Source organism: Halichoerus grypus, chromosome 7 (genome assembly GCF_964656455.1).
Source record: "Halichoerus grypus chromosome 7, mHalGry1.hap1.1, whole genome shotgun sequence".
NCBI classification, from domain to species: domain Eukaryota; kingdom Metazoa; phylum Chordata; class Mammalia; order Carnivora; family Phocidae; genus Halichoerus; species Halichoerus grypus.
In genome coordinates this window covers 58,745,145-58,771,212 of record NC_135718.1, presented here as the reverse complement: position 1 = coordinate 58,771,212, position 26,068 = coordinate 58,745,145, and the positions used below count along the sequence as shown (strand labels likewise).

Genomic DNA, 26,068 nt, shown 5'->3' with positions numbered 1-26,068 from the left:
CTTTCTGTTTTCTGGTCAACAGCCCAATAGAGATCTTCACTCAACATCTGTGATAGTCTCTCATATGCTCGGGCATAAGTAGCCCAGGTGAGAAAAACTCTCAAGTCTTTACTTTCCCTATATATATCTCAACTCCTGGCAAGATTCTGGTCTCTCAGAGCTGAATTTCTGCTGCCACCATGTCTACTCCCACCTATTATCATTCTTTTAGATCTTTTTCTTTCACCTTTCCGCTTTGCTGCCCATCTTCTTATTCTCCTCGCCTCTTCTCCCATTTTATCTTATGCTACTCTAGTTCAAAATCCTCCACTGTAGGTATTGGTATATCCTTAATACCAAGAACAGTGCCTGATATTCAGTAGATGTTCCATAAATGAACCAACAGAAATTTTACAAAAGCCTACAAATTTTGTCAAAATAATACATTTTTAAAGATAAAAATTGACATCATATTGTGCCTTAAAATACACAGTTGATGAAGATAGATATAGCTCCTGGTATATTTCTGAATAAATAGTTTTGAAAATAATAGTGCTTAGGGGTACCTGTGTGTCTCACTTGGTTAAGTGTCCAACTCTTGATTTCAGCTCAGGTCATGAGATCCAGTCCCGCATCTGGCTCATGCTGGGGATAGAGCCTGCTTAAGATTCTCTCTCTCTCTCTCTCCCTCTCCCTCTACCCCTCCCCCCCTTGCACACTCTCTCTCACTCTTAAAAAAATAATATTATATACAAAAAGTATTACTTTTATCTAGGTATTTTCAATTTTTTAACTTTATTAATACTGACATTAAAAAATACTGACATTAAAGTTGATACACTCTTAGAAATCATAATATTTTGACAAAGATGAATATGATGGTTTTTATTTCTTATTAAAGGAGAGTTATCATTTTTTATATTTTTCCTCATAATTTTTCAGCAATGGTTCAAAAATACATCCTAAGTGATCATACAAGGTACGATTAAATATCTAGAGTTTTACCTAGAGCCTGTCTCCTGTTCAGATGATGAAAAAAAATTAGATGTTCTCAAGAGTTACATAAACCATGAAATGTGGGAACTTTTTAGTTCAGCCAAGATACTGGTTGGACAGAATTTACCTGAGATGAGAAAAGGAAAAGAGGCCACAATTTATGAAGAAAACATTAATAAATAATCTGAACTCTAAAATATCATAAAGAGAAAACTTTCACAACCCTAATAAATCCCAGTGGGTTTCTGGGTTAAGATGACAGATTGTCACATGTATATAATTTTTGTCCTTCTCCAAGTCCCACTAAAACTACAGATGCATTATTTTTTTTTTTCTTTTAAAGATCTAAACATTCTAGGATGGAAAGAACAGAACAGGAAAGAGACAACAGCAAGAACTATTAGGAAACTAGAAAGCAGATGCCACATGATAAATAATATAGTCAACCTGAGAAAGCCAGAGTCCAAACCAGCAGTGGGAAAACCAAGGACTAAATTGATTTAAACAGAAAGATTCATGCATGACTGGAATTTGAGATAAAGGGAGGAACTGAAAAAGGCAGTTTGGTCCACTCACATACTCCACACCACTGAACATCGGCTTCTCCCTTACCTCCAGAAAAGTCTAGAGATTAATTCTCTGGAAAGGGTAAAATAAATAGTCTTTCATTGGAGGTCTTTAGACTAACTTTGGGGTGGAGTACCTTTTACTGATGACAAGGGTATTGAGTGAATGTGTGAATACTTAACAGTAAATGGAGAGACCTCCAGCCCTTCTACCCCTCTGCACCTCTGCCCCCAGAACACTTACCTTCCAGGAAGGAGTTTCAAAGATGCTTCCCTGGGAAACTAATCAGTACAAGGGGAAAGACTTACTTCCCTCTAGCAAGTCTTAAGTCCTTAAGTCTAATTCTAGAATGTACCAGATTCTGAAGAAAAGGGATGCTGAGTTTTAGAAGATTCCATAGGCTCATTGTAATAATGTAACATACATTGCGTGACTATGTGGATGGTCTTTTATCAAGGAGAAATCATGTTTAAAAAACTAAAACCTGACTTTTCTGCTCTGGAATGAATGCATCACAATGGTAGTGACAGAGAGGCTTCATTCTATTTTTAACTGTTCACAGACAACCAGAGTAAAATCTCCATGTCTTCGGTTAAGGGTGGAAGAAGTACTAAATGGTCTGTGTGCCAAAAGTCTTGTGCCAAGGCTCAGAAATGGCTATATCAGGTTTTACAGGAGTATTTTTTCGATTTCCTAGTACAGTACTTTCTAGCAATTCACCAAGTTCCTATTAGCCTTTACTAGAATTTCCAAAGCCTGTCTAATTATATGGGTCTCCCAGTGATGGTTAGACCCCCACGGGTCGTGTCTCTGCTAGTGCCATCCAAAAGTGCTGTCATTCTTCTTACATATATTAGATTTCTTTTCCTTCTGTCATGCTACCATCATGATCCCAATTCTTGAATAGTTCCCCATTTCCCACTTCTTAAAACAACAACAACAAAAACCCCTGTCTATTTTCTAAGGCCTTTTTATAATCTATCACTTTTTTCATGCTTATCTTACCTTCAAGTTGGATCTATATAGTTTTCTTAGAGCCCCCCAGATGGATCTGACTCATTCCCACCTTCTAGCCTCCACCCTTGTGGGTTTTCTCACTTATATCATCTCCTTCCACAATCTAATGCCCGTATTTCATTGAAATTCTAATACAAACTTCACCTGCTCATACTTTTGTTCTCTGCTTACTCTATTCCCCAGTGATAACTCCCATCTTCTGAAATCTTAACAATTTACAACTAGAAGCATAAAATGCATCACACAATTGTTATTTCCAATTGGTCTGTTATCCCCATGAGGAAAGGACTGGGTCTTGTTCTGTGTTTAGCTTGTGGGTAAACACTTGCAAAACAATGAGTAGGTACACAGATTCTGAAGTTGGACTGACTTCAACGCAAATTCAATTTCATTTGTGTATCCTTGAGCAACCTAGCTGACCTCTGTGAATCTCAATTTCTTTAATAATAAAATGGAGAATGTAATAACAAAACTACTGAAGATAAAAATGAGAAAACATATATTTATCATAGTGAAGTACACAGTAAGCATTCATCAAAGTTTACTATTATTATGCCTCTTATTGATAATAAAATAGTAGTTGAGGAAAATTAGAATATTTAGTGACACTTTAGAAAAGATAATGTATATATATTTTTATTATTTTTAAAAATATATAACCATTTAAACTCTGTGTGTGGGACAAAGAGTGTACCAACTACCAAATAGCGACTGCTTGTTGATAAACACTGCCCTGCCAAATATGACCCCCATCCTCACAGGTCCCATTATAAAGAAGCTAAAACTGCAGCAAAAGAAATGTGATGTGGGTGGAACTAAGGAACAGCCTATATATAAAACTGCTAAATTTAAGGCTCAGAAAAACATTGTAATGTCTGAAAAAAAAAAAAAAAAAAAAACTCTTAAAACAGAACTGGGAATAAAAAAGGAGTGAAAAACAGGATTGTATCCATTTTAAAACAATTGGAGATTTATCACAGTCTATATGAACTGAAATTAAACTGAATCTGGATTCAATTCAAGTGCAAAAGATTATCAGAGTCCAACATTCAATTTTGCTACTCTTCTTTTACTGCAATTTGAGCACATGTTATTCCTGTTCTGTGGATGCCTTTGGCAGTGACACCTATAGATTGTGAGAAAGCTGGGCTGTTTAGCTTTTGCAAAACATGAAATTTGTCTATTTTCCAATGAGTTACCACTCTGTGGAGTTGTGAATCCTAACACCCCAGCTACAGATTACAAAACCCTCAAAGTCACTCAGCATCCTTTCCAAAGACATATTCAACATTCTTTTCTAAGTTGATTCAAAGTATGTAGCTTTGGGAGGAAATAGATGCAGAGCAGGAAAAATTGTACTGAAGTCTGTATTTTCATCACTTGTTGGTGACATATCCTTACCTTTACACTTTTTGTTTTATTTCTTGACCTCATTCCCCTCTTTTAACAGTCTGGACCCAGTCAGTTGTTACAATATGACTTTTCTAATAGTTTCTTTTTTTGTTATTATTATTATGCTATGTTAATCACCATACATTACATCATTAGTTTTTGATGTAGTATTCCATGATTCACTGTTTGCGTATAACACCCAGTGCTCCATTCAATACATGCCCTCTTTAATACCCATCACCAGGCTAACCCATCCCCCCACCCCCCCTCCCCTCTAGAACCCTCAGTTTGTTTCTCAGAGTCCATAGTCTCTCATGGTTCATCTCCCCCTCCAATTTCCCCCCCTTCATTCTTCCCCTCCTGCTATCTTCTTCTTTTTTTTTTTTTTTTTAACATATAATGTATTATTTGTTTCAGAGGTACAGGTCTGTGATTCAACAGTCTTACACAATTCACAGCACTCAATTCTCTCATCCCCTTGAACCCTGCTGCAAATTCCTTTCCATCCTAGGAATTCAGATAAATCCAATTTTCTAGTTTACTCAGAACATATGAAGGGAAAATCTATTCACTCTGTTCCTAATGAATATTTTAGGTTTCAAACTGGGTGATGAACCATAAATGAATTAATGAGTGATCGTCTTAGTTGACTACCTTTTATAATCCAGATCGCTTTTTGTGTCTTTATCCAAGCTCTCATTCTACGTTTGCCTTTTTATACTTCCTCATATTCCACAGTTGACATTGCCCCACAAATAGAAGTCCTTAGGCATTTACTTCATAAAATTCCCTCTATTTATTCATACATTTCCTTCCTCTGTTATTTTTTAGTTTTTATTTTCATTTTTTAAAATATGAATTTCAGTGCAGTTAACATACACTATTATAGGGGCACCTGGGTGGCTCAGTAGGTTAAGCATAGGACTCTTGGTTTCAGCTCATGTCATGATCTCAGGGTCCTGAGATTGAGCCCCATGTCTGTGCTCCAAGGAGTCTGCTTGCCCCTCTCCCCCTCTTTCTTCCCCTCCCCCTATTCAGGTGCACCTGCTCTTGGGTGCATGCATTCTCTCTCTCTCTCTCAAATTTAAAAAATATATATATTTAAAAAAAATATAGTGTTATATTAGTTTCATGTGTACAATCTAGTAATGTACACCTGAAACATCGAATTATGTGATGAGCATATTATTTAGTGCTCATCACATTTCCTTCCTCTTTTAGAGAGAAGTTTCCTCCTCCTTTCCATGGTTGCTTGAAAAAAGATTCCTATAGGCCTGTATGTAAAAATGATAGAGGCGCCTGGGTGGCTCAGTCAGTTGAATGTCTGACTCTTGATTTCAGCTCAGGTCATGCTCTCAGGGTCATGAGATTGAGCCCCACATTGGTCTCCACATTCAATGCAGAGTCTGCTTGTCCCTCTACCTCTGTTCCTCCCCCCACTCTCTTTCTCTCTCTCTAAAATAAATAAGTAAAATCTCAATAAGTAAATAAATAAATAAATAAATATGATTGATTTTTTTTGACATCTGTACTTATGGTATTGTTGTACTCACTTTTTTAACTACTAAGCTTACTACATTTACATATTACAAATACTGATATATCTATTATGATTCTAACATGTTTATAGTTTTTATATGCACTCCCCATTTTTTTCTAATTTTATTCTCATTTTCTAATTTCTAACCTCTCTGCATTACTTTCATCTACTGATATGTTAATTTTGTTTCAGAGCTTCCTCAGAAATTTAAAAAGACATTATATGCATTCTTTAGGTAGCAAAGCATAATGTTAATTATACTAATGTTAATGTTCTCAATTCTCCCTGAATATAAAAGTAGACCATTTAACTCTGATCTCCACCAATTACATAGTCCCTGTGCAGGGTGGTCATTTCAAATAGTCTTTTCTATTGTCATTGTTGTTTTTCTGCCAAAGCTTATTTGAATATACCAACAGATTTTCTGATTTCTTTGCTCATCATTGTTTCTTGCATCTTAATTCTTTACTTTAGAGATAGAATTTCTGAATATGTAATTCGAAATCTGTCAGTTTAATAGGTCATATGCTTGGGGTCTCTATTTCTTAAAGATGACCTTTATTGACTCAGACTCCAAGGAAACAAATCTTTCTTGCTACTCCTTCAAACTGGTCCATGAATTACTTCTAATTTCCTTTTAGAGGCACAGCTCCTGGCTTTTACAAGGATCTCACCTCTAGCTCCCCTGACTATATGTTTCCTCTAAATGCCACATGGGCATTAGAAATTAAAATCTTTAGTGTTCAACACTTAAGATCTATGTAAGGGTTAAGGAAGAAACAAAAAGAGTGGGTTTCCCTGTCAGAATGGCTAAAATAAAAAACACAAGAAACAACAAGTGTTTTAGCAAGGCGGTGGAGAAAAAGGAAGCCTCATGCACCATTGGTGGGAATGCAAGCTGGTGAACACACTGTGGAAAACAGTATGGAGGTTCCTCAAAAAATTAAAAATAGAGGGTCACCTGGGTGGCTCAGTCAGTCAGGTGTGCAACTCTGGGTTTCACCTCAGGTCATGATTTCATGGGTCTTGGGATTGAGCCAGGCAACAGGCTCTGTGCTCAGTGGGGAGTCTGTTTGAGGATTCTCTCCCTCTGCCCCTCCCCCCCACTCTGTCTCTCATAAATCTTTAAAAAAATTAAAAATAGAATTTCCATATGATACAGTAATTTCACTATTGAGTATTTGCCCAAAGAAAACAAAAACATTAATTGGAAAAGATAATATACACCGTGATGTTTACTGTAGCATTATTTACAATAGCTAGATATGGAGGCAACCCATGTCCATCCATAGATGAGTAGATAAAGAAAATGTGGTATATATACACATACATATGCAATGGAATATTATTCTGCCATAAAAAATGAAATCTTGCCATTGCAACAACATGGAGGATTTAGAGCGTATAATGCTAAATGAAATAAGTCAGTCAGAGAAAGACAAATAGCATATGATTTCACGTATATGTGGAATTTAAGAGACAAAATAAATGAACAAAATAAAAAAGAGACAAACAAAAACACTGACTCTTAAATATAGAAAATAAACTATAGAGAATTACCAGAGGGTGGAGGAATGGGTAAAATAGGTGAAGAGGATTAAGAGTGGACTTACTGCACTGAGTAATGTACAGAATTGTTGAATCATTATATTGTACACCTGAAACTAATATAATACTGTATGTTAATTATACTTTAATTTAAAAAAATAAATTAAAAAAATTAAAAAGTGTATTTCTAGAGCTTAAACTTATGTTTACTCCATTGTTATTGTTTGGGTTTTTGTTTGTTTATTCTTGGTTTCTTCTGAATTCAAGTTGCAAATCTTTTTGTTTCTTTTTATTACTTTAAACTATTTTTTAAATTTTCCTAGTTCATTCAACCAGTATATATTATATACTGTCATATATACATATATGTACACATACTATAGTATATACAGCTGCTTTGTATACATATACTGTTTAGGTTGTTATAAGTTCTGGATATAAAACAATAAAGTCAAATTTCATACTTTCATACATTTTATAGTCTGTTAGGGATATAGAGGCAGGGAATATATAAATAAATGGGCTAGATAATCCAGTATGTGGTAACTGCTAAAAAGAAAGTTAACAAGATCTTGTAATATAGAGAGACGGGTTGGGGAGGAAGGCTACACTGGATGGCCAAGAAAGGATTTTATGATGGAACATTCTAGCTAAGACAAGAAGGAACAGCCATTTAAAATCATGAAGACTTACCTTCATATCGTTTTTGTTTATTTGTTTGTTTCCCTATTTTTCAGTGTTTATGCTCTACTTCTTTGTCTCATTTTTTGGTTATAGCTTTTTATTCCCCTTCTACAATTTCATTCTATCCCTTCCCATTTCCTCTCTCCCTTCAGATATTTCAAGATCTGTCTTGACTGTGCTTCCTTTAAGATACTATGTTATTTTTATTTTCTTGACAGCTAGTCTCTCATCCACCTCTTTTAACGACTGTTTTTCTCTTTCGCCATTTAGTGAAGCTACTCAAACAAAAGTACCCACAAATTGAGAACTGCCAAAATTACACTATCTTTTCAATCTTCATTTTTTTTAAGATTTTATTTATTTGTATGAGAGAGAGAGAGCACGATGTGGGGGGAGAGGGAGAGGGAGAAACAGACTCCCCTCCGAGTAGGGAGCCCCCCCCGCCCATGGGGCTGATCCCAGGACCCTGGGATCATGACCTGAATCAAAGGCAAACGCTTAACCAACTGAGCCATGCAGGTGCCCCTTCAATCATCATTTTAACTAAAATTTCCTCAAATAAAACAACTCATTGATCATTCACTGAAACTCCCTTAACTATGGCCCAGAATCTTTCTTCTCATGTTACAAATGTTCTTATAATCACTTGAGTGCTCTGTTTTTATGGAATTCTATTTCCTCTGCCCACTTCTTGGAATTTTGCTTCTCGTGGCTTTTTCCTTCATTGTTTATCCTTCTAGTTCCACATTCTGCCTATAAATATATATATATATATATATATATATATAAATATTTACATTACAGAATTAAGAGACTTCTCATTGCCCTACTTATCAGCTGATATTAAAACTGCTCTTAGTTTAGATTTCTTTCCATAATGTGCTGTTTTCCATATAAATCTATGGGCACTTTAAACCATGTCTAAACTATAATTCAATTTTTTACAGGAAATTTTTCTTCCATGCATGTTTCCTATCGAGGTTAATTGTATCAGTGCCATAATAAAATATTATTTATTAATCCTTATTTTCAGAATCAACCTATAACATAAGCATGGGGGATTTAATTGTTGAAAAGAATGTAAATATTACCTATCGTAATGTAAAAGATGTAGTGGAAAGAAATTGGGTTATGAATGAGATACAGAACGGAGCAGTTGGAGGCAGAAGAGTGAAAGTAGGAATCTCTTCATCATACATAGTTGGAAGTTGAGATATAACTTACACATAATAACAAAAAACCAGTTATGAATAAAATAATATTATCAAGGACTGTAAATATAAACAATGAAAATATATAAATTCATCAAACTAAGGAAAGGAGAGGGAGAAAAGAAGATGAACAGTCTTATAAGTTATCTAAATTCTCATTTGTAGGAAAAGCCAATAAATTATATCTTAGAGAAGAAAGTATATTGCTTAGAGGTATGGAGATAATCACAAGAAATGAAATCACAAGGTTAAAATACCTGCTTCTCCTTTGTGGAGGTAAGGATTGCTTTTCATAAATTGTTACAATTTAGTTAGTTTCACTTTGCTCTCTCTTCTCCCTTTCATATATATGTGTATGTATACATACACATAGTGGGTGTTATTTATAATATGTATAATATATTAATGTTTTTTATATATGAGGAAAATATGTGTATGTTTATTGTTGTCTGGGTGAAATTCCTCGATATATGGTAATACCTTTCAATACATAAATTTAAGTTTAGTCATACATATGAAAATATTTTTTATTTATACTTTTAAATATTGGTTGTTTTATTATTTCTTAAATTATTCTTCAAAGGGTCCGAGGATATGTATACTGGAGCCTCTTTGCCTCCTCTCTCTTTCAAGGTCTTTTTTTCCTCTTCTCTTCTTTCTTTATTTTTATCTCATCACTGTCTCTTAGTTAATCTCCTGCTTGTTTTCAAAGCTCCTTATGGAATTTTTATTTGAATCTATTTTCCTTTGGATTTATAATTTGTCATTTTTGAATTTTTTTATTCTTTAATTTTGATGAACTTGTTACATTCCTCATCCCTTTTTTTATTTTTTTCATTCCTTAGTTTTTGATTTTGAGTCCGGATTTTAAAAATAAACATCTCCAACTTTTTATTATTTGAATATAGTTGGCACAAAATTAGCTTCAGGCATACAGCATGGTAACTCAACTTCTCTATACATTTCTCTATGCTCACTTAGCTACCATCCATTACCATACAACACTATTACAATACCGTTGACTGTATCTCCTATGCTGTGCCTTTCATTCCCATGACTTATTCATTCCGTAACTGGAAGCCTGTATCTCCCACTCCCCTTCACCCATTTTGCCCATCTCTCCACTCCCTTTCTTCCAGCAACCATCAGTTTGTTCTATGTATTTATAAGTCTGATTTTGCTTTTTGTTTCTGTATTTGTTTTGGTTTTTAGATTCCACATATGAGTGAAATCATATGGTATCTTGTCTTTCTCAATCTATTTTACTTAGCATAAATACCATCTAGGTCCATCCATGTTGTTGAAAATGGCAAGATCTTATTCTTTTTTTTATAGCTGTGCAATTTTCCATTGTGCATATATACCACATCTTCTTATCCATTCATCTATGAATAGACACTTGAGTTGTCTCCTATCTTGGCTATTGTAAATAATGCTGCAATAAACACTGGGGTACATATATCTTTTTGAATTAGTGTTTTCATTTTCTTTGGGTAAATACCCAGTAGTGAAATTACTGGATCATATGGTATTTTTTGAAATTTATTTCAATTTGGTGTGTTGCATTACAGTTTTATTTTTCTGTTTTGTATTTGTTTTTTAGACATAAGGGCTTCATCAGCTAAATTGTTTTGATTATCTTCTTTTTCCCCCCAGCTTTATTGAGGCATAATTGAAAAATACAACTGTAATATATTTAAAGTGTACAGGGTGGGGATTTGATATATTTTTATATCATGAAATGATTACCACAATCAAGTGAATTAATACATCCATCAGTTTACATAGTTACCTTTTCTGTGTGTGTTCATGAGAATGCTTAAGATTTACTCTCAGCCAATTTCAAATATACAATACAGTATTAACAATAGTCACCATACTATATATTAGATACTCAAAGCTTATTCATTTTATAACTGAAAGTGTGTGCTCTTTGACCAACATCTCCCCATTTCCTCTGCCCCTCATTCCCCACCATTCTACTCTGTTTCTATGATTTTGATTTCTTTTTAAGATTCCACATAAAATGGAATCTGTTTCAGAGGTACAGGTCTGTGATTCATCAGTCTTACACAATTCACAGCACTCACCATAGCACATCCCTCCCCAATGTCTATCACCCAGCCAAAAAAAAAAAAAAAAAGATTCCACATAAAAAATATTCCATCATATATATACATATATATATATATATATATATACACACAACATTTTCTTTATTCATTCTTCTTTTGAGGAACACCAACATTGTTTCCATATCTTGGCTATTGGGAATAATGCTGCAATGAACATTCATCACAATACCTTCCTATAACAAACCTATCTTAAAAGTTTGTCCGATTTTATAAATTTAAAAGTTACTTTATTTTAAATTATTTTAGGTTTAATATTATTCACAGATTTATGGGTCATAGTTTTATGGGAAGAAATTGATGAATTATCTGCTCATGTCTTTTGTCCATTCTAGGATATTTGTTTTTTTATTCTTCATAATGTCTTTAGGTATTCTTTATATATAAATGACATCATGTTTTTGTTATTTTTTGTTACAAATGTTTACCCAATTATCCATTTACATTTTGATATTGTTTAGGATATTCTATTGATCTACAGAACTTAATTTTTAATGTAGTTCACTTTAATAATCCTTTTTTATAAGTTCTTCCTTTTTCTCCAATGCTTAGAAAGCTTTTCTCAATCTTAATATAAAGAAAAGATTTGTGTACATTTTTCCACTTGTTATGATTTTAAACTTACATTTATTACTCGACCTAAAATTTATATTTGTGTATAATGTATGATGATATAAATTAAATGAATGTTTTTCTAAGTCTACCAGGTCTGCTTCAGAGTATTCTTCTGCTCTGTGTCTTTTAAAATTACACCAACACTAAATTACCTTAATTATTGTAGTTTTGTATATTTTAGTAACTGGTAGGGCAAGAACTATATTATTTTACTGCTCTTTGGCTAGCTCTATAAGATAATATTTTGAAGCTATAATAAACATTTTATTGTTTCTGGAATTTACACATAATGTATGACTGTTTCATGTATATCATTAAGTCACTGTGATTCAAAATATATTTGGCTGAGAGCTCAGTAGCAAAAGATATGAACCTTGATGACACATAAATCATTACAACTAAAATTATGTAGCTATGGAAATCAAGTATTCAGATAGTTCCAACCGAAATCATAATTTGACTTATCAATTTCTTTGTAAAATAATATGCTAATATGAAACAGAAAAGATTCCTAAGGTGACAGGGTATAAAGGAGATTTCTAAAATCATTTTTTGGCCATTTATGAGAAACTTTGCCATATTTATTTACCAAAACCTCTATAACTACACACCTACAACTTTCTAATTCTATATTATTTGTGTTTCTCCCACCATTTAGTTTTTAGCACCTGCCACTTAGAGAAACTTAGGTTTCATTACTGTGACAAATGTTTCTACCCATTATAAATGTTATGCATCATTTTGCACATAATTACCTTGTGAAGTCGGTCATCTCCATCATAATCATACACATCTTCTTAGCCAGAACAATGATATCATTGCTGGTATCATCCCATATCTCAATCTCAGCATCCAGTTTACTCTTTACTTTCTTGAAATCAGCAACTTGTTCAGCAATCTTTTCCTTTTCTGCCTCAGGCAATTGAGTCATCTTAGCCTAAAACATGTGATAAGTAGATTTATAATCATTCCACTATGTCAAAAAGCATTTTAGGAAGAAGTGGTCATTACAGGATATTCTTAAACTCGTTCATTTAAAAACAGAGACATGTCATGGTTTTTTGAAATCATATAATCAAAACTTTCTAGGCTTAATTTTTCCTATGAAAAATCTATTAAATTATAAATGTTTGCTCTAGAACTATAATGTTAAATTTGAGAATAACAGTGTATAATTTAGTATTTGATATACTTAATTCTACTCCTTAATATAAATGTGAGACTTCTCAAATTTCTAATGCAATACAATTTTAAATTAATTCAGGCTTAATATAATGCATCTCATATATTAGAAAAGCATATACCTTATTTAATGGTACCAATAATATGCTTCAAAAAGTAGAAGTATAACAAAACTATCTGGAAATGTCTATTGACATTATAATGTTGATTTATCCATGTATGTATATACATTCAGACAGATCCTTACACAAACACTGAATATATATTGGTAAACAATAATAGTATACATTTATAAATCATATGTATTAGATAAGCACATTTTAAAATCATAAGGATGTATATGGGTATTCTGTACATATAAACACATTCAAGGGTGTATGTGTATACAAACTATTTTGAGGGAAGAGTAAAAATGTTATGGGCAGGGTTTATTAAGGCAAGCCCTCACTAATTAGCATCCTGAGTTTTGAGGTACTCTTCTCCCATGCACAGTTAACTTGCTGGGTTGGCTTAGTATTATTCTTTGGATATGTCAAATTTTGAACAGGATGCAACTTGCATCTTCCACTTGCAATTTGAAATGTGGGAAGGGTAGAAAACCATCTAAACCACCATATTCACAGCATTAGCACCTATAAGTTTTTGTCAAATGAAGAATCTTGAAGTAAAAAAAAAGTGATTTGATAATATCAAGGCCATAAAATTTCATGCAACAGCCTGTGCAATCATATTCTCCAAAAAAATCCACATACGTTCTAATAGAATGAGTACATGGGCCTCAGAGGAAGTAGTTAAAATGATAAATCATTTAAGTAAATTTTACTTATTAGATTATTCATACCAAATATGTGATACCTACAATGCCTATATATTTCCAGATACTAGTCCCTAGGACATCCATATACTGGGAAATAAGGGAAAAAGCTTTGAAATATTCTGGACAAAAGGCTCAAATAATTGAAATACACTTTATTGAATCAATAGTGTACAAGAGCAAAAAAGCTTAAATATATGAACAAAGGAATTACAAAAATGTTCAATGGAAAATCCAACAAAAAATGAAAATTAAAAAACCAATATCAAGTATCTGTCATTTATTATCTATTTATTATAAGACTAACTCAGGGTCTAAAATAACTTGGTGTCTGTGAAATCTCAGCATTAATTATCCATGGTTCAGTTCTAACCTAGTCATGAAAATAAACAATGAGGCTTTCCAGGTTGAAGCTTCCTCTAAATTCCTTAGCATAATGTTTGACATATAGTGAATGTTCAGTAAATGATAGCTATTTCCTATTCAGTAAGAAAATTGTCAAAATAAATTCCCATATCTAGCACTTAAAATTTTCATTTTTTGCATTATTTTATTTGAAGAATTAAATTAAGCTGTGAGAATGAGCTTTTAACTGATGAGCTATACAGGTGTCTCTTCCTTGGAATCTGAATCATTTGTAATTTCCTTTCCCAGGCAATGTGGCCTACTAAAAGAAAAGCAACTTTAACTGCTGCTGGCATATAGCAAGGCACATAAATGAAGACACAGCTCACTTATGTCTGAAATCAATAGTATGCAAGCACATTAAGTAAATTATAAGCTACTAACCCATTAAGGTAGCTCAAAAATCGAAATGAATTTTCTCCATCTTGACTAATGGTCATTACCATTCTTTCCATTTTCAATTAAAAAAAGTGTTTAAACTTTCAAATAATAATAGATGTAGGTAGATTCAACTGGGACCTCTTTTTACGGACCTTTTTCTTTGTCTCAGAGGTAATAAATCCATGAATCAGGATCTAATAAATAATATTGAAGTGTACACTGGTATATTATGGAAAATTATTCACTATCCTCATTAAAAAAAAAAAGTTAAAACTATTCAAGAGGTGATCTGGTTAAATGTATTCTAAGTTCTGTTCCTTGGAATGCCACTGATTTCCAATATGACCTTAAGAAAGCCCTTAACCCTCTTTCTAAGTTTCTCCAGACATAAAATGACAGTAATTGCAGCAGCTACCCAGCTGCCATGCAGGGACCAGAGTGGATTATTTCATAGCACTGAGGCTAACCCTGTCACGCACAGGAGTCTCATCGGTTGCACTCGATTTCCTTAATAACATCTCAACTCACATGGTGAATTATAATCACCAGATGTTTACTTCGGATAGGATAAGGGCCAAAAGTTGGGCAATAATCAATAAAATCGAAAGTTCTAGTGAATTCTGACTCTCCGACAGAAGGAACAACAACATCATAAAAGGATTAAATGACTGACTGACGCCTTTCCTGAAGATTTTTAGTGCTTCTGTGAATGATTTATTATATGCTATTAATCAATTGGAATCACTATGAACATTTCAAAATAAGACTTAAGAGAACACTTCCTATTTCGGAATTCTGAGCAAAAATTCCTTATTGGCTAATTGTGTGCAGGATAAGCAAAGAAACAAAGCTTAACACAAATGAGATAAGTGGGATTTCTGATGTTATTGCGGGCTGGCGGTATTTCTCCATTCCTGCTCAAATCTATAGAGTACAACTGTGATATAAATAGCTATCAAAGGCTTTTTGAATTCTGCCATCCAAATGAGATTATATTGTGTGTCAACTGATTTTTGGAATCTTTTGCCAAAGACAAAAATCGCTAACATTTAGATATGCCAGACACTCTTCCAGGCACCTTACGTATATTTAACTTCACTCTTCATCGCAGCCCTATGAGGTAACTATACTATTATCCTAATTTTAGTATATTATGAAACTGAATGTGCCAAAGGTTAAGTTATGAACTCAAGATTATAGTGTAGTAAGTGGTAGAGCCAGTATGGAAACTTAGAAATTCTGGCTCTAGAATTTTTGTCCTATTACTATGTCAACAAACATGAGCAATATTGCCCACAATATACCAAAATATTCCCATTCTACTCAATGGTACTTCCATCACCTTCTACTCTTGAATGCAATTATTCTCCAAAGTATAGCCACATATATTCTAGAATCTGTTTCCTTATCTGTAAACTAGAGACAATGATATTCACCTCACAGGTTGTCTTAGAGATCAAACGAATGAATGTGTATGAAGCACTTTTTATTTTCTTTAGTTCTTTTAAAATGCTAGCTGGTGACTTACAATAACAGACTCAGTTCTTCACTCTGTACAGTGATCCTCAGAATTCTATTTCTAATGTTATTCTCCTTTTTCAACAAACGTTGTATTTGCCAATTACCATATTAGGCATTTTCAAATATCTATCTATCATCTATCTATCTATCATCTATCTATCTATCTATCTATCTATCTATCTATCTATCTATCTTAATATCTACACACACACTTATATATAATATGACATATATATAATTTATAATTTTAGCTCTAAAGCAGGGGTTGGCAGAATTTTTCTGTAAAGGGCAAGGTAGTAAATAATTTCTGCTTTGCAGGCCATACCATAGCACTCTACGACAATACTTAATTCTGCTGCTCTTGTGATACGAGAGCATCCATAGACACCATGCAAACAAAGGAGTGTGGTTGTATTCCAAAAAGTTTTGTATGGACATTGAAATTTCAATTTCATATAATTTTCACGCATCTTAAGTATTATTCTGATTACACCTATTCTGATTTTTTTTCAACCACTTAAAAATGTAAAAACCATTCTTAGCTCATGGGTTGTACAAAAATAGTTGATGGACCAGATTTGACTGTAGTTGGCCAACATTTGCCAAATCCTTTACCCTCTTGATTTTTGTGTTTCTCAGTAGAACTGCCTGCCACCCAGTCCTGAATCTCTTTTAAAAAATTTTTCCCTTTCTTCATGTATCTGATTCTGTTAGGCAGACAGAAAGTTGGTCCATTTCATCTCCAGTACTTTTATCACTTCTGTCTCCTTGTCTGTTTTCCCAGTACTACTATACAAGTTCAGGTCAATTTTCTCTTTCATTTTCAATTCTTTTGTCTTACCACTTGATCCAATCTTTCTGATTTTAACAGAATTGTGTGATTCTTCAGCTAAAAACAACAGCTTCTATGTCACCTTACTGAATAAAGAATATTAATTCCTCAAATACCATCTTTTAATTTCTTTCACTAAAGTAGAAAATTCATATAGAAAAATGCCCAAGTCATAAATGTGCATCTGGAACTATTTTCACAAACTGAGTGCATCCTTGTACTTAGCACCCAAATCGAGAAACCAAAGGTTTCTCCCGAAGCCTCCCTGGGACCTATTCTAGTCACTATCTCTAAAGAATGGTCACTTTCTTGATTTCAAAAACTATAGATTTTCCTGTTTTGAACTTTATAAAAATGAAATGATGGTATATGTATTCTTGTATCTGGCTTTTATGTCGAATATGTATTTGAAATATATCTATCATGATGCATGGAGTTAGAGTATGCTTATTCTCCTTGCTCTAACCACAAGAATTCCACTGTGCAAATGTACACCATCTATTCATGTGTTTCTATTAATGAACTTTTGGGAAATATTCCATTTTTTGCTGTTGATATTCTTGTATTTTTCTTTTGGTGGACATATTGGTGCATTTTTCCTGAGTATATATCGAGGAGTAAGATTACTGGGTCTCAGGGATCACCATTACCTTTGCCCCTAACTGCGTTTCAATGTCATTTTATCTTACTTCCTCTCATACACTGTGCCCTCAAGCTAAACTAAACTATTTGCTGTTGCAGGTAAATATCTTGAGATATTACCCATTAATGATTTTACTCATCTTTCCTCTCCCCATCTTTGTTGGCCCAAACTTAATTCTATTTTCAAGCCAAATCTATATAGTCCATCCTCCTTTTTCTCCAGCTGTATATAATTATTCTTTTAAAAATTTCAGAACATGTTATCAGTTCTCCCTTCAAGATATTCATATAATTCTCTCTTATAGTCTAATTATTTGTGAATATGTATATCTTATCTTACTAGAAGAAAGGTCTTTGAAAGCAGAATCACCTTTCAGAATAATAGTGGTCTCTCTCTCCCTAATATACATACCTACATATATGTTTATTTGTGTTTAATTGGTCTCCTTCCCCTAGAATGTAAGTTTCCTGAAAGTAGGACATATATATGATAAATGTTTACAGTTGTTAATAGAAATAGGAGCGAGATAAAGAATAGGCTTGTGGGATTAAAATTTTATAGCATTGGTCTTACATTTTCTTTGTCATCTACATTTACACACTTTTCAAGCTTCTATCTCTAAAGGAAGAAATTACTTTCTCCTGTACATTTTTCCTGTCCACTCTCAAACTTGGGTCCTCATGATTTCTCTATGACTGTATTAAAAGCACAATCGATCTTACCTTCTTTGCATCTGCTTTTTATTTCATTATGCTCATTACTACTACTTAAAATATTAATATGCTTATGTTATTTCTTAAACACTTTCCATGATTTTCATTATCTCTTAGAAAAGACAAAGAGAAAAGAAAGAAGGTGTTATAATAGGAAAAATGCAAAAAAAAATTGTCACACAGGCCTCTGTCAAAGTTCCCACTCTGCCAAGCACTAGCTTTGTAGCAAGTAAATTAACCATCCTCAACCCCAATTTTATCACATGTTAAAATGATGATAAACTTATTATAGATTTTCTGACAATTAAAATTATGTCTGTAAGTAATGATACCTGGAATACAGTAGGGACTTAGTAAGTGGTACTTATGATTGATGTATATATATGCCTTCATTTGGCCTCCCAAACTTCCACAATATTGTGGGGAAGGACAGTTAAAAATATTCACCTAGCATTAGGCTTAGGCAGGAACCAAGTAAATTAGGCAGGAACCAAGTAAATTATATTGAGTAAATATATGCCATAAGCAACAAACCATATAGAAATATAGAGTCATTATAATTCTCTTATTCTCAGAAGTTCCAGCATCCAAACTGCTTATTTTGCAGAAAAGGAAACTGAGTCCCAGGAAAGAGAAATGACTTGAAAAATATTATCCGGCTGGTTAGTGGCAGATTTGGTCTTTAAATCCATGTGTTGTCATTCTTACCTACAGAGTTTATCAAACTTAATAGTAGCATTTATGTGCATTTGTGTGTGTGTGTTTTAATAAGCCCAAAGGCATTTGGGAAATGTGTGTGTTTTAACATGTTAGCCCGGTGATGGGTATTAAAGAGGGCACGTACTACTGCATGGAGCACTGGGTGTTATACGCAAACAATGAATCACGGAACACTACATCAAAAACTAATGATGTAATGTATGGTGATTAACATAACATAATAAAAAAAAAGAAATATAACTAGTATAACATTTTGCTGGAGTTTAGAAAACCTGAAGTACTGCTGGCAGAAATTCAACTTCATTAAAATTTGGAGAACAAATTCATGATAAAGGTTTATGCATTCGTATTTTCAGCGTACTAAATTGTGATTTCAAACATATTCCTGAGAATTCATTAAGAAAAGTCTCCCATCATATTTTAAAATGATTTTTAGGGACTGGAATTGGACTTTGCTTTCAGGACTGATACACATTTTTACATTTTTATGCATAGTTCTTTAAATCGAATTTACAAACGTATTAGCTTTAAAAAGCTCTCAGTTTCCTCATCTGTCAAAAATAACATTCTTGAAACCTCCTGAGTTACACTAACAGATCCCTTAGTGTAAAACTATCTCATTTTATTATAAAACTGTATGGACTTCAGGGGCTGGGTCAAAACAATTAACTATTATATTATCAGACTTAATCGATCGTGTTCTAAAGATAGTAAGAATAGGGACGATTAACATTTATTTATGCTTCTGCTGTGCCAATCACTTTGCTAAATACTTTTGAAAAGTTATCTTAATTACATAATATTAGTTAAGGTAGATATTATCAATATCCTCCATTAACAACCATGGAAATCAGGCCGATAGGGAACACACGTCTGTCTCCTATAAATGAAACCCTCCCCAATGTTTTCTTTTCTTTTCTTTTTTTCCTCATCATATCTCTCTATTTATGGTTTCATTTGCAAGGCAGTTTTTAGCACTAGGGTTATTTCTAATTTGAAAAAAAAATAGCAATATTTATTTGTGAACCAAATGTGTGTCCTTGTTCTAGGAAAACATAAATGCTCTTTTGGGAGCCAACTGGAGAAATCTGAATATAAACTGGGCATTAGACAACATTAGGAAGTGATTGTTAATTTTCTTCAGATGTTGCAAATTACTTTGAAGTAGTTCAGAAAAAAAAAATGCAAATATGGCTCTGGCAGTATGTTAAAACTGCTAAGTCTAGGAGGTGCCTGAATCGCTCTGTCAGTTAAGCATCTGACCCTTGGTTTCAGCTCAGGTCATGATCTCATGGGTTGTGGGATCAAGCCCCACGCCTTGGGCTCTGCACTCAGTGGGGAGTCAGCTTGAAGATTCTCTCCCTCCCCTACCCCACTCTCTCTCAAATAAATAAATAAATCTTTTTTTTTTTTTTTTTTAACTGCTATATCTAGGTCATGGGAATATGGATGTATGCTGTACTAGTACGTTTAAGTTTTTCTGTGTATTTAATTTTTTCAAAACAAAAAACAATGAGAAACCAAATATTTTCTATGCTCTAGTTTTCTGGAGGCATTAGAGATTTAAGAGGCCATACAGTCTACTCTCTTATCCCAAAATGCCATTCTATCTGCCACATCCCTGACCAGGGATGCTTCTGCTTCTCCTTAGATATATCTGAAGGTTCAATGCTGGGTTCTTTGGGACTAAGAGATAAAGTAGTCCAGGCAAATTTTACCGGTAAAAACCAGAACAATGAATGAGCTTCATGACCTGCAAAAGTAATCCTCACATAGATAAGTGTGGCTGAAGGCCATAGGAAACTACTTCATTCAAGATCTTCATGTGTATGGTTATAATTGAAATATAGATAATGTGGCATAAGCCTTTCTCTAAAAAGAAAATTTGTTAACTTATAGGTGTTGATCTGCATGGAGCCTCAAAAAAGTGGTGCTGGTGGGAATAGGTATCAAGAACCTGACATGAATATCCCAATCATTTTGATGGATGTGACCCTAGCACGGCCATGTATTTCTTGCAATATACATGTTAGCTATAGGTTTACCACCAAGCCTTTAAAATCTTTCCTCTGGTTTCTTTCTCACCAAAGCAGGTGGGGGATTATAAATTGTCTTCCTAAACAGACAATCTCAAAGGAAAGAACATACTTTAACAAGCTTATGGGTATTCTGATTTAAATAGTCCTGTATATTTGCTTTTTTTTTTTTTTTTTTAACTTAAATGTTACAAGGACTAAATGAATCTAAATTCAATTGCATTGTGTTTTCTTTAGATTATCATTCCAGGTTTGTAAAATACTTTTATCTTATGGTGCTGCCAAGAATAACAATACAGAAATCCTCATGTTTCAAAACTACATAGCTATGTAAAACAAAGAAACAATTCAATAAGAAAATATTGTAAAGGCTGTGAGAAACAAGCGCTAGAAGCCCATTCATTTTACTCACAAGAGTACCCTTAGGATGTGACTCAGTGCCTAGTCATTTTTACTTTGCATACAATATAGGTTTGGTTACCTGAATTCCACACCTCTGTTTACAGTAAACTGGAAGTAGACAAAAGATGGGCTAGTCTGACCCCAAGGAAGGAAAAGAAAATCTATCAAGAAGGAGACAGAAAGCCCAGATAATTGGGGGCCTTTCAGTTTATGAATAAGCTTCCTGGCTCACATTGCAACACCTCCATCCTATCACTGTATTACAACATAGTACAATAGTGTTTGGTCATAATATAGACAATGAATCACCTACAACATCATCATTCAGCATTTACTGATCTTCTACTGCATTGTAGAGTTATATAGCACTGTTCCTGCTCTCAAGGAGCTTAAAATTTCCCAGTGCAGAAAATATCAAGTTACATTTATTACATTTTGATTGGTAAGTTAGCATGCATGGGATACAATTTGAAAACCAATTCCAGTAATTATTTTTAAGTTCAAAAACGTGTATTTTGGTCCAAAATAAGTTGTTCTGTAAGAGTTCTAGGAAGTCAACTGTCTTACTTAATATGATTTTCATATATCTTTGATGGTGTGACATTTAGTGTTCATTTATAACTAATTAAAATATTTTGTTAAAGATAAAATCTTGACAAGGTATATGAATAGTATACCACTAAAATAGGTATAATTTGAAAAATAATTCTGCATCTCTACTGTTTCTTTGTTTAGTTTCTTCTTAATTTTAATTTTGTAATAAATATAATTTTATAAAATTTATACATGCATTTTATGTATAACTGAATATAAACAATAGATTTCCCTTACAATAGATTTCCCTTACAATAGTTTATGTGGATTTGAACATTTCATTCTATCTTTTTAACAACATTTTTCTTTATAAAATAATCTGAGGAATGTGGTATAGCATTTCAAATATTCATGATATTTGCTTGTCTTATGTTTACATATATAAACCTACATTATTATGATTTAATATAGTACCATGACTGGTAATCTACATCAATACACTGATAATAACTGTCATCACATATACATGGCAAAGAAGATTGAAAAAACTATTCTCATTAGATTATTGTTAATTGAGTACGGATTACGTAATCCCTAAAGTAAAGAGTTATAATTTTGTATAATATATACCCTATCTATCAATTGCTAGGTCTTTTAAAAAGTAAATATATCTATATCTATATCTATATCTATATCTATATCTATATGTGTGTGTATATACATATATATACACATATATACATAAATATGTTTCCACAAATATTATTTCCACTAAATCCACAAATATTTTTTTGTGTATTACCAGGTAATTGTCTGTGTTTCTATTCATTTGTGATCTAAGACCCACAGTTAACAAGTTTTCATATTTTGAAATTTAAATAAAATTGAGTAAAACTCCTTATCATACATCCTTGAGAATACCAAATTCCCTCCTGCAAGAGCTCTATAAATTTCTAAGGGCTTATATTCCCATAGACCTCGTATCTGCTCTGCATTTTTGCCCTCCCTGATCTGTTGCTTTCAGTTGAGACTAAACTTCTAGTCACTCTATTGTAGTGACTCAACATTTTGAACTCTTTACAAATCATCCACATACATAATATTTGTGTATGGAAAATTTTGTGAAAGTGTTTAGGGGGTAACACAGGAACTTTACAAAGCAGGAATGAAAATAACTCAAAATTATAATTTATCTGGTTTTCATCTGATGATGTAGAAAATTAGAGAGGGCATTGCTCCCACATTGAAGACAACAGCAAGTCACAAAATCTAAAAGTTCATGACTTTTTTTTTTAACCCATCAGAGGTGTCAATAAAAAACTGCATTGGACAAGTTAAACACGTAAGGAAAATTTTTATACAAGACTACTGTGTAGGAGAGAGTTTGAACTCAATTCTGCTGAAACAAAAGGTGATAATTGACTTTTTAAGTACTGAATTGTGTTAGTAGAAAAGTACTGGGGTATTATGCTGAGCAAAATAAGTCAATCAGAGAAAGACATGTATCATATGACTTCACTGATATGAGGAATTCTTTTTTTTTTTTTTTTGATATGAGAAATTGTTAATCTCAGAAACAAACTGAGGGTTGCTGGAGTGGTGGGGGGTGAGAGGGATGGGGTGTCTGGGTGATAGACATTGGGGAGGGTATGTGCTATGGTGAGCGCTGTGAATTGTGTAAGACTGTTGAATCACAGACCTGTACCTCTGAAACAAATAATACATTATATGTTAAAAAAAGAAGAAGAAGATAGCAGGAAGGGAAAAATGAAGGGGGGAAATCGGAGGGGGAGATGAACCATGAGAGACTATGGACTCTGAGAAACAAACTGAGGGTTCTAGGGGAGGGGGTGGGGGGATGGGTTAGCCTGGTGATGGGTATTAAAGAGGGCACGTTCTGCATGGAGCACTGGGTGTTATATGCAAACAATGAATCATGGAACAGTACATTAAAAACTAATGATGTAATATATGGTGATTAACATAACATAATAAAAAAAAGAAAAGTACTGGGCGACATTAAGGGGGAGGTTGGTTAATGTGATTAAGCCATCTGTGTGTGTTAATGGTGCTTATTAATAGAAGCTGGTAGATAGAGGCACTCTTTCTTGAATTATTACACTTCAAAGGGGTGGCTCCCAGATCCTTGAGAATATTCCTGGGTTGAAATGCTGGCAAGAGGCTGGGAGAATATTTGCATCTCAAAGGGGCACAGAAAGAATTTACAACTCCAAGTTTACTGAAGTAAATGCTCTAAGAAAAGGGAATTCAGTGATCTGTAATCAGGAAAAACCTACCTAAAGTTTACTCAAAATAGGAGAAATGTTAAGGTCATCTTATTCAGAAATCATAACACAACCAACTAACCTGAAGTCTAGGGAAAGAAAAGACCCTTGTTGGAAGAAATGCTATGAAAATCTTGCTTCTCTTGGGCAGATGATGCCATTGGACATTGGTAAGGTTCAGCTAAAAGAGTTGGCAATTTGGTTGAGCTTGGATCATCTTATGATGTCAAAAAGTGAGCAATTTCTCAAAACAAAATAAAACCAAAACAAAACCAAAACAAAACAAAACAGTGAGGACATGTTGAAAAGAAATCAGAGCCAATACAAAAGGTGGGGCAATTTTGTCAACAAAACAGGATTAAAATCCATGGACTACAATAAATATCCATGACTCCATAATGATAGAAATAAGTAAGTGAATAAATAAATAATGTGAAAGAAGAGATGGCTCTTCCTTTAGTTCTAATTAATAAATGCAGAAGCAATAAAGAAAATAGAAAATTACTGTCAGGCAAACACCAACATACTACCTGTGGCAAGATTCAGTGATGCACATGAAAAGTAGTAGATAAACATTTGAGAAGAAATAAGATTTGAATAGTCTTAAAGCATTTTCCCCAAAATGTATTAATTATAAAGAAAAAATAATAGTAACTTTACAATGGTTAAAAAGCCAGTAAGCAGCCAACACTTTAGCCAAGTGACAAAGGCCAACATCCCCAGAAATGTTACCTGCTGACATCTTGTACCTCCTGATACGATGGACTGAGGACACATGAATTCTATGGTATCTCCTCTGAAAATACATAACCTTAAAATAATCATGAGAAAAAAACACCAGACAAATCTAAATCAAGGGATATTCTATAAAATACCTGATACTCTTCAAAAGTATCAAGGTGATGAAAAACAAGGAAGGATTTACAGGAGACTAAGAAATGTGACAGCTAAATAGAATGTTGGATCCTGGCTTTAATCATAGAACAAAAAAGAACATTGGTGGAAAAATTGATGAAGTCTATAGTTTAGTTAGTAGTATAATACCAATGTTCATTTCTTAGTTTTGATAAATAGACCTTAGTTATGCAAGATGTCAACATTAGGAGAAAAAAAACATTACGAGAAACTTGGTGAAAACTATAGGGAAAATTCTCTGTACTATAATTAATTTCTCTTAACTAACCACAGCCAGCTAACATGAGACTGGGTCATATATATAATGCATTAGACAAAATGCTACTGATGAAAAATGGCAGTTAGATGCAGAGTAATATGGTATTGGTAAGAAACATCTAAAACCTGGCTCATTATTGTATCCTAATTATTGTTTACCCTCTCTATTGTGGAAATCATTTTAGGGTCTATTACTGACAACTCAGGCACTCAACTGGACATTGTTGTGTCCTAATATAACCATAAGTGACCAAGTCCCAGAGAGAAAAGATTTTTCTATTCCAGCTCCTTGAGCACCCACTTCTCCAATTGGTTGACATTAGGAATGGTAGTGAGTCTTTAGAAGAGATTAAATGTACTTTCCAAATGTCACCTTACAGGCTCCAAAAGTGTACCTGGTCCAAATGTTACATAAAACACTGCATAATTATAAACTATTCCCACATGAATAGATCTTCTATTACAATGGTATTAGTTTTAGATCCTCCTGAAGTCTGCAATGTCTTGAAATTTACCAGAAACTGGTAAATGATTTCTAAAATTCTAAATTGCCTATAAAAATGCAGCCATACTTAGAAAGTAAATAAATGTAATTGTCTGTAAGGGTAGTGCCTATAGTAGATGTTTCCTAAATAAAAATTTTTCTAAATATAATTTTTGGAATTAAGAAAAAAAGATCATTCTTAGAAAAAGAATTCCAATTCATCTTGATGGGCTGAATATGTTTTATTTGTATACACAATGCA

General features: G+C 33.3%; 1 protein-coding gene across 3 annotated transcripts in view; it reads right to left on the bottom strand.

Moving 5' to 3' along the window:
• Positions 1-26,068, bottom strand: part of CTNNA3 (catenin alpha 3) — a 1,800,030-nt gene that overhangs the window by 133,605 nt on the left and 1,640,357 nt on the right. For all 3 annotated transcript variants that reach the window (XM_078077659.1, XM_078077660.1, XM_078077661.1), the window contains one exon: positions 12,437-12,618. In XM_078077659.1, coding sequence (XP_077933785.1) covers positions 12,437-12,618 — 182 coding nt within the window. The remainder of the gene's footprint in view (positions 1-12,436; positions 12,619-26,068) is intronic.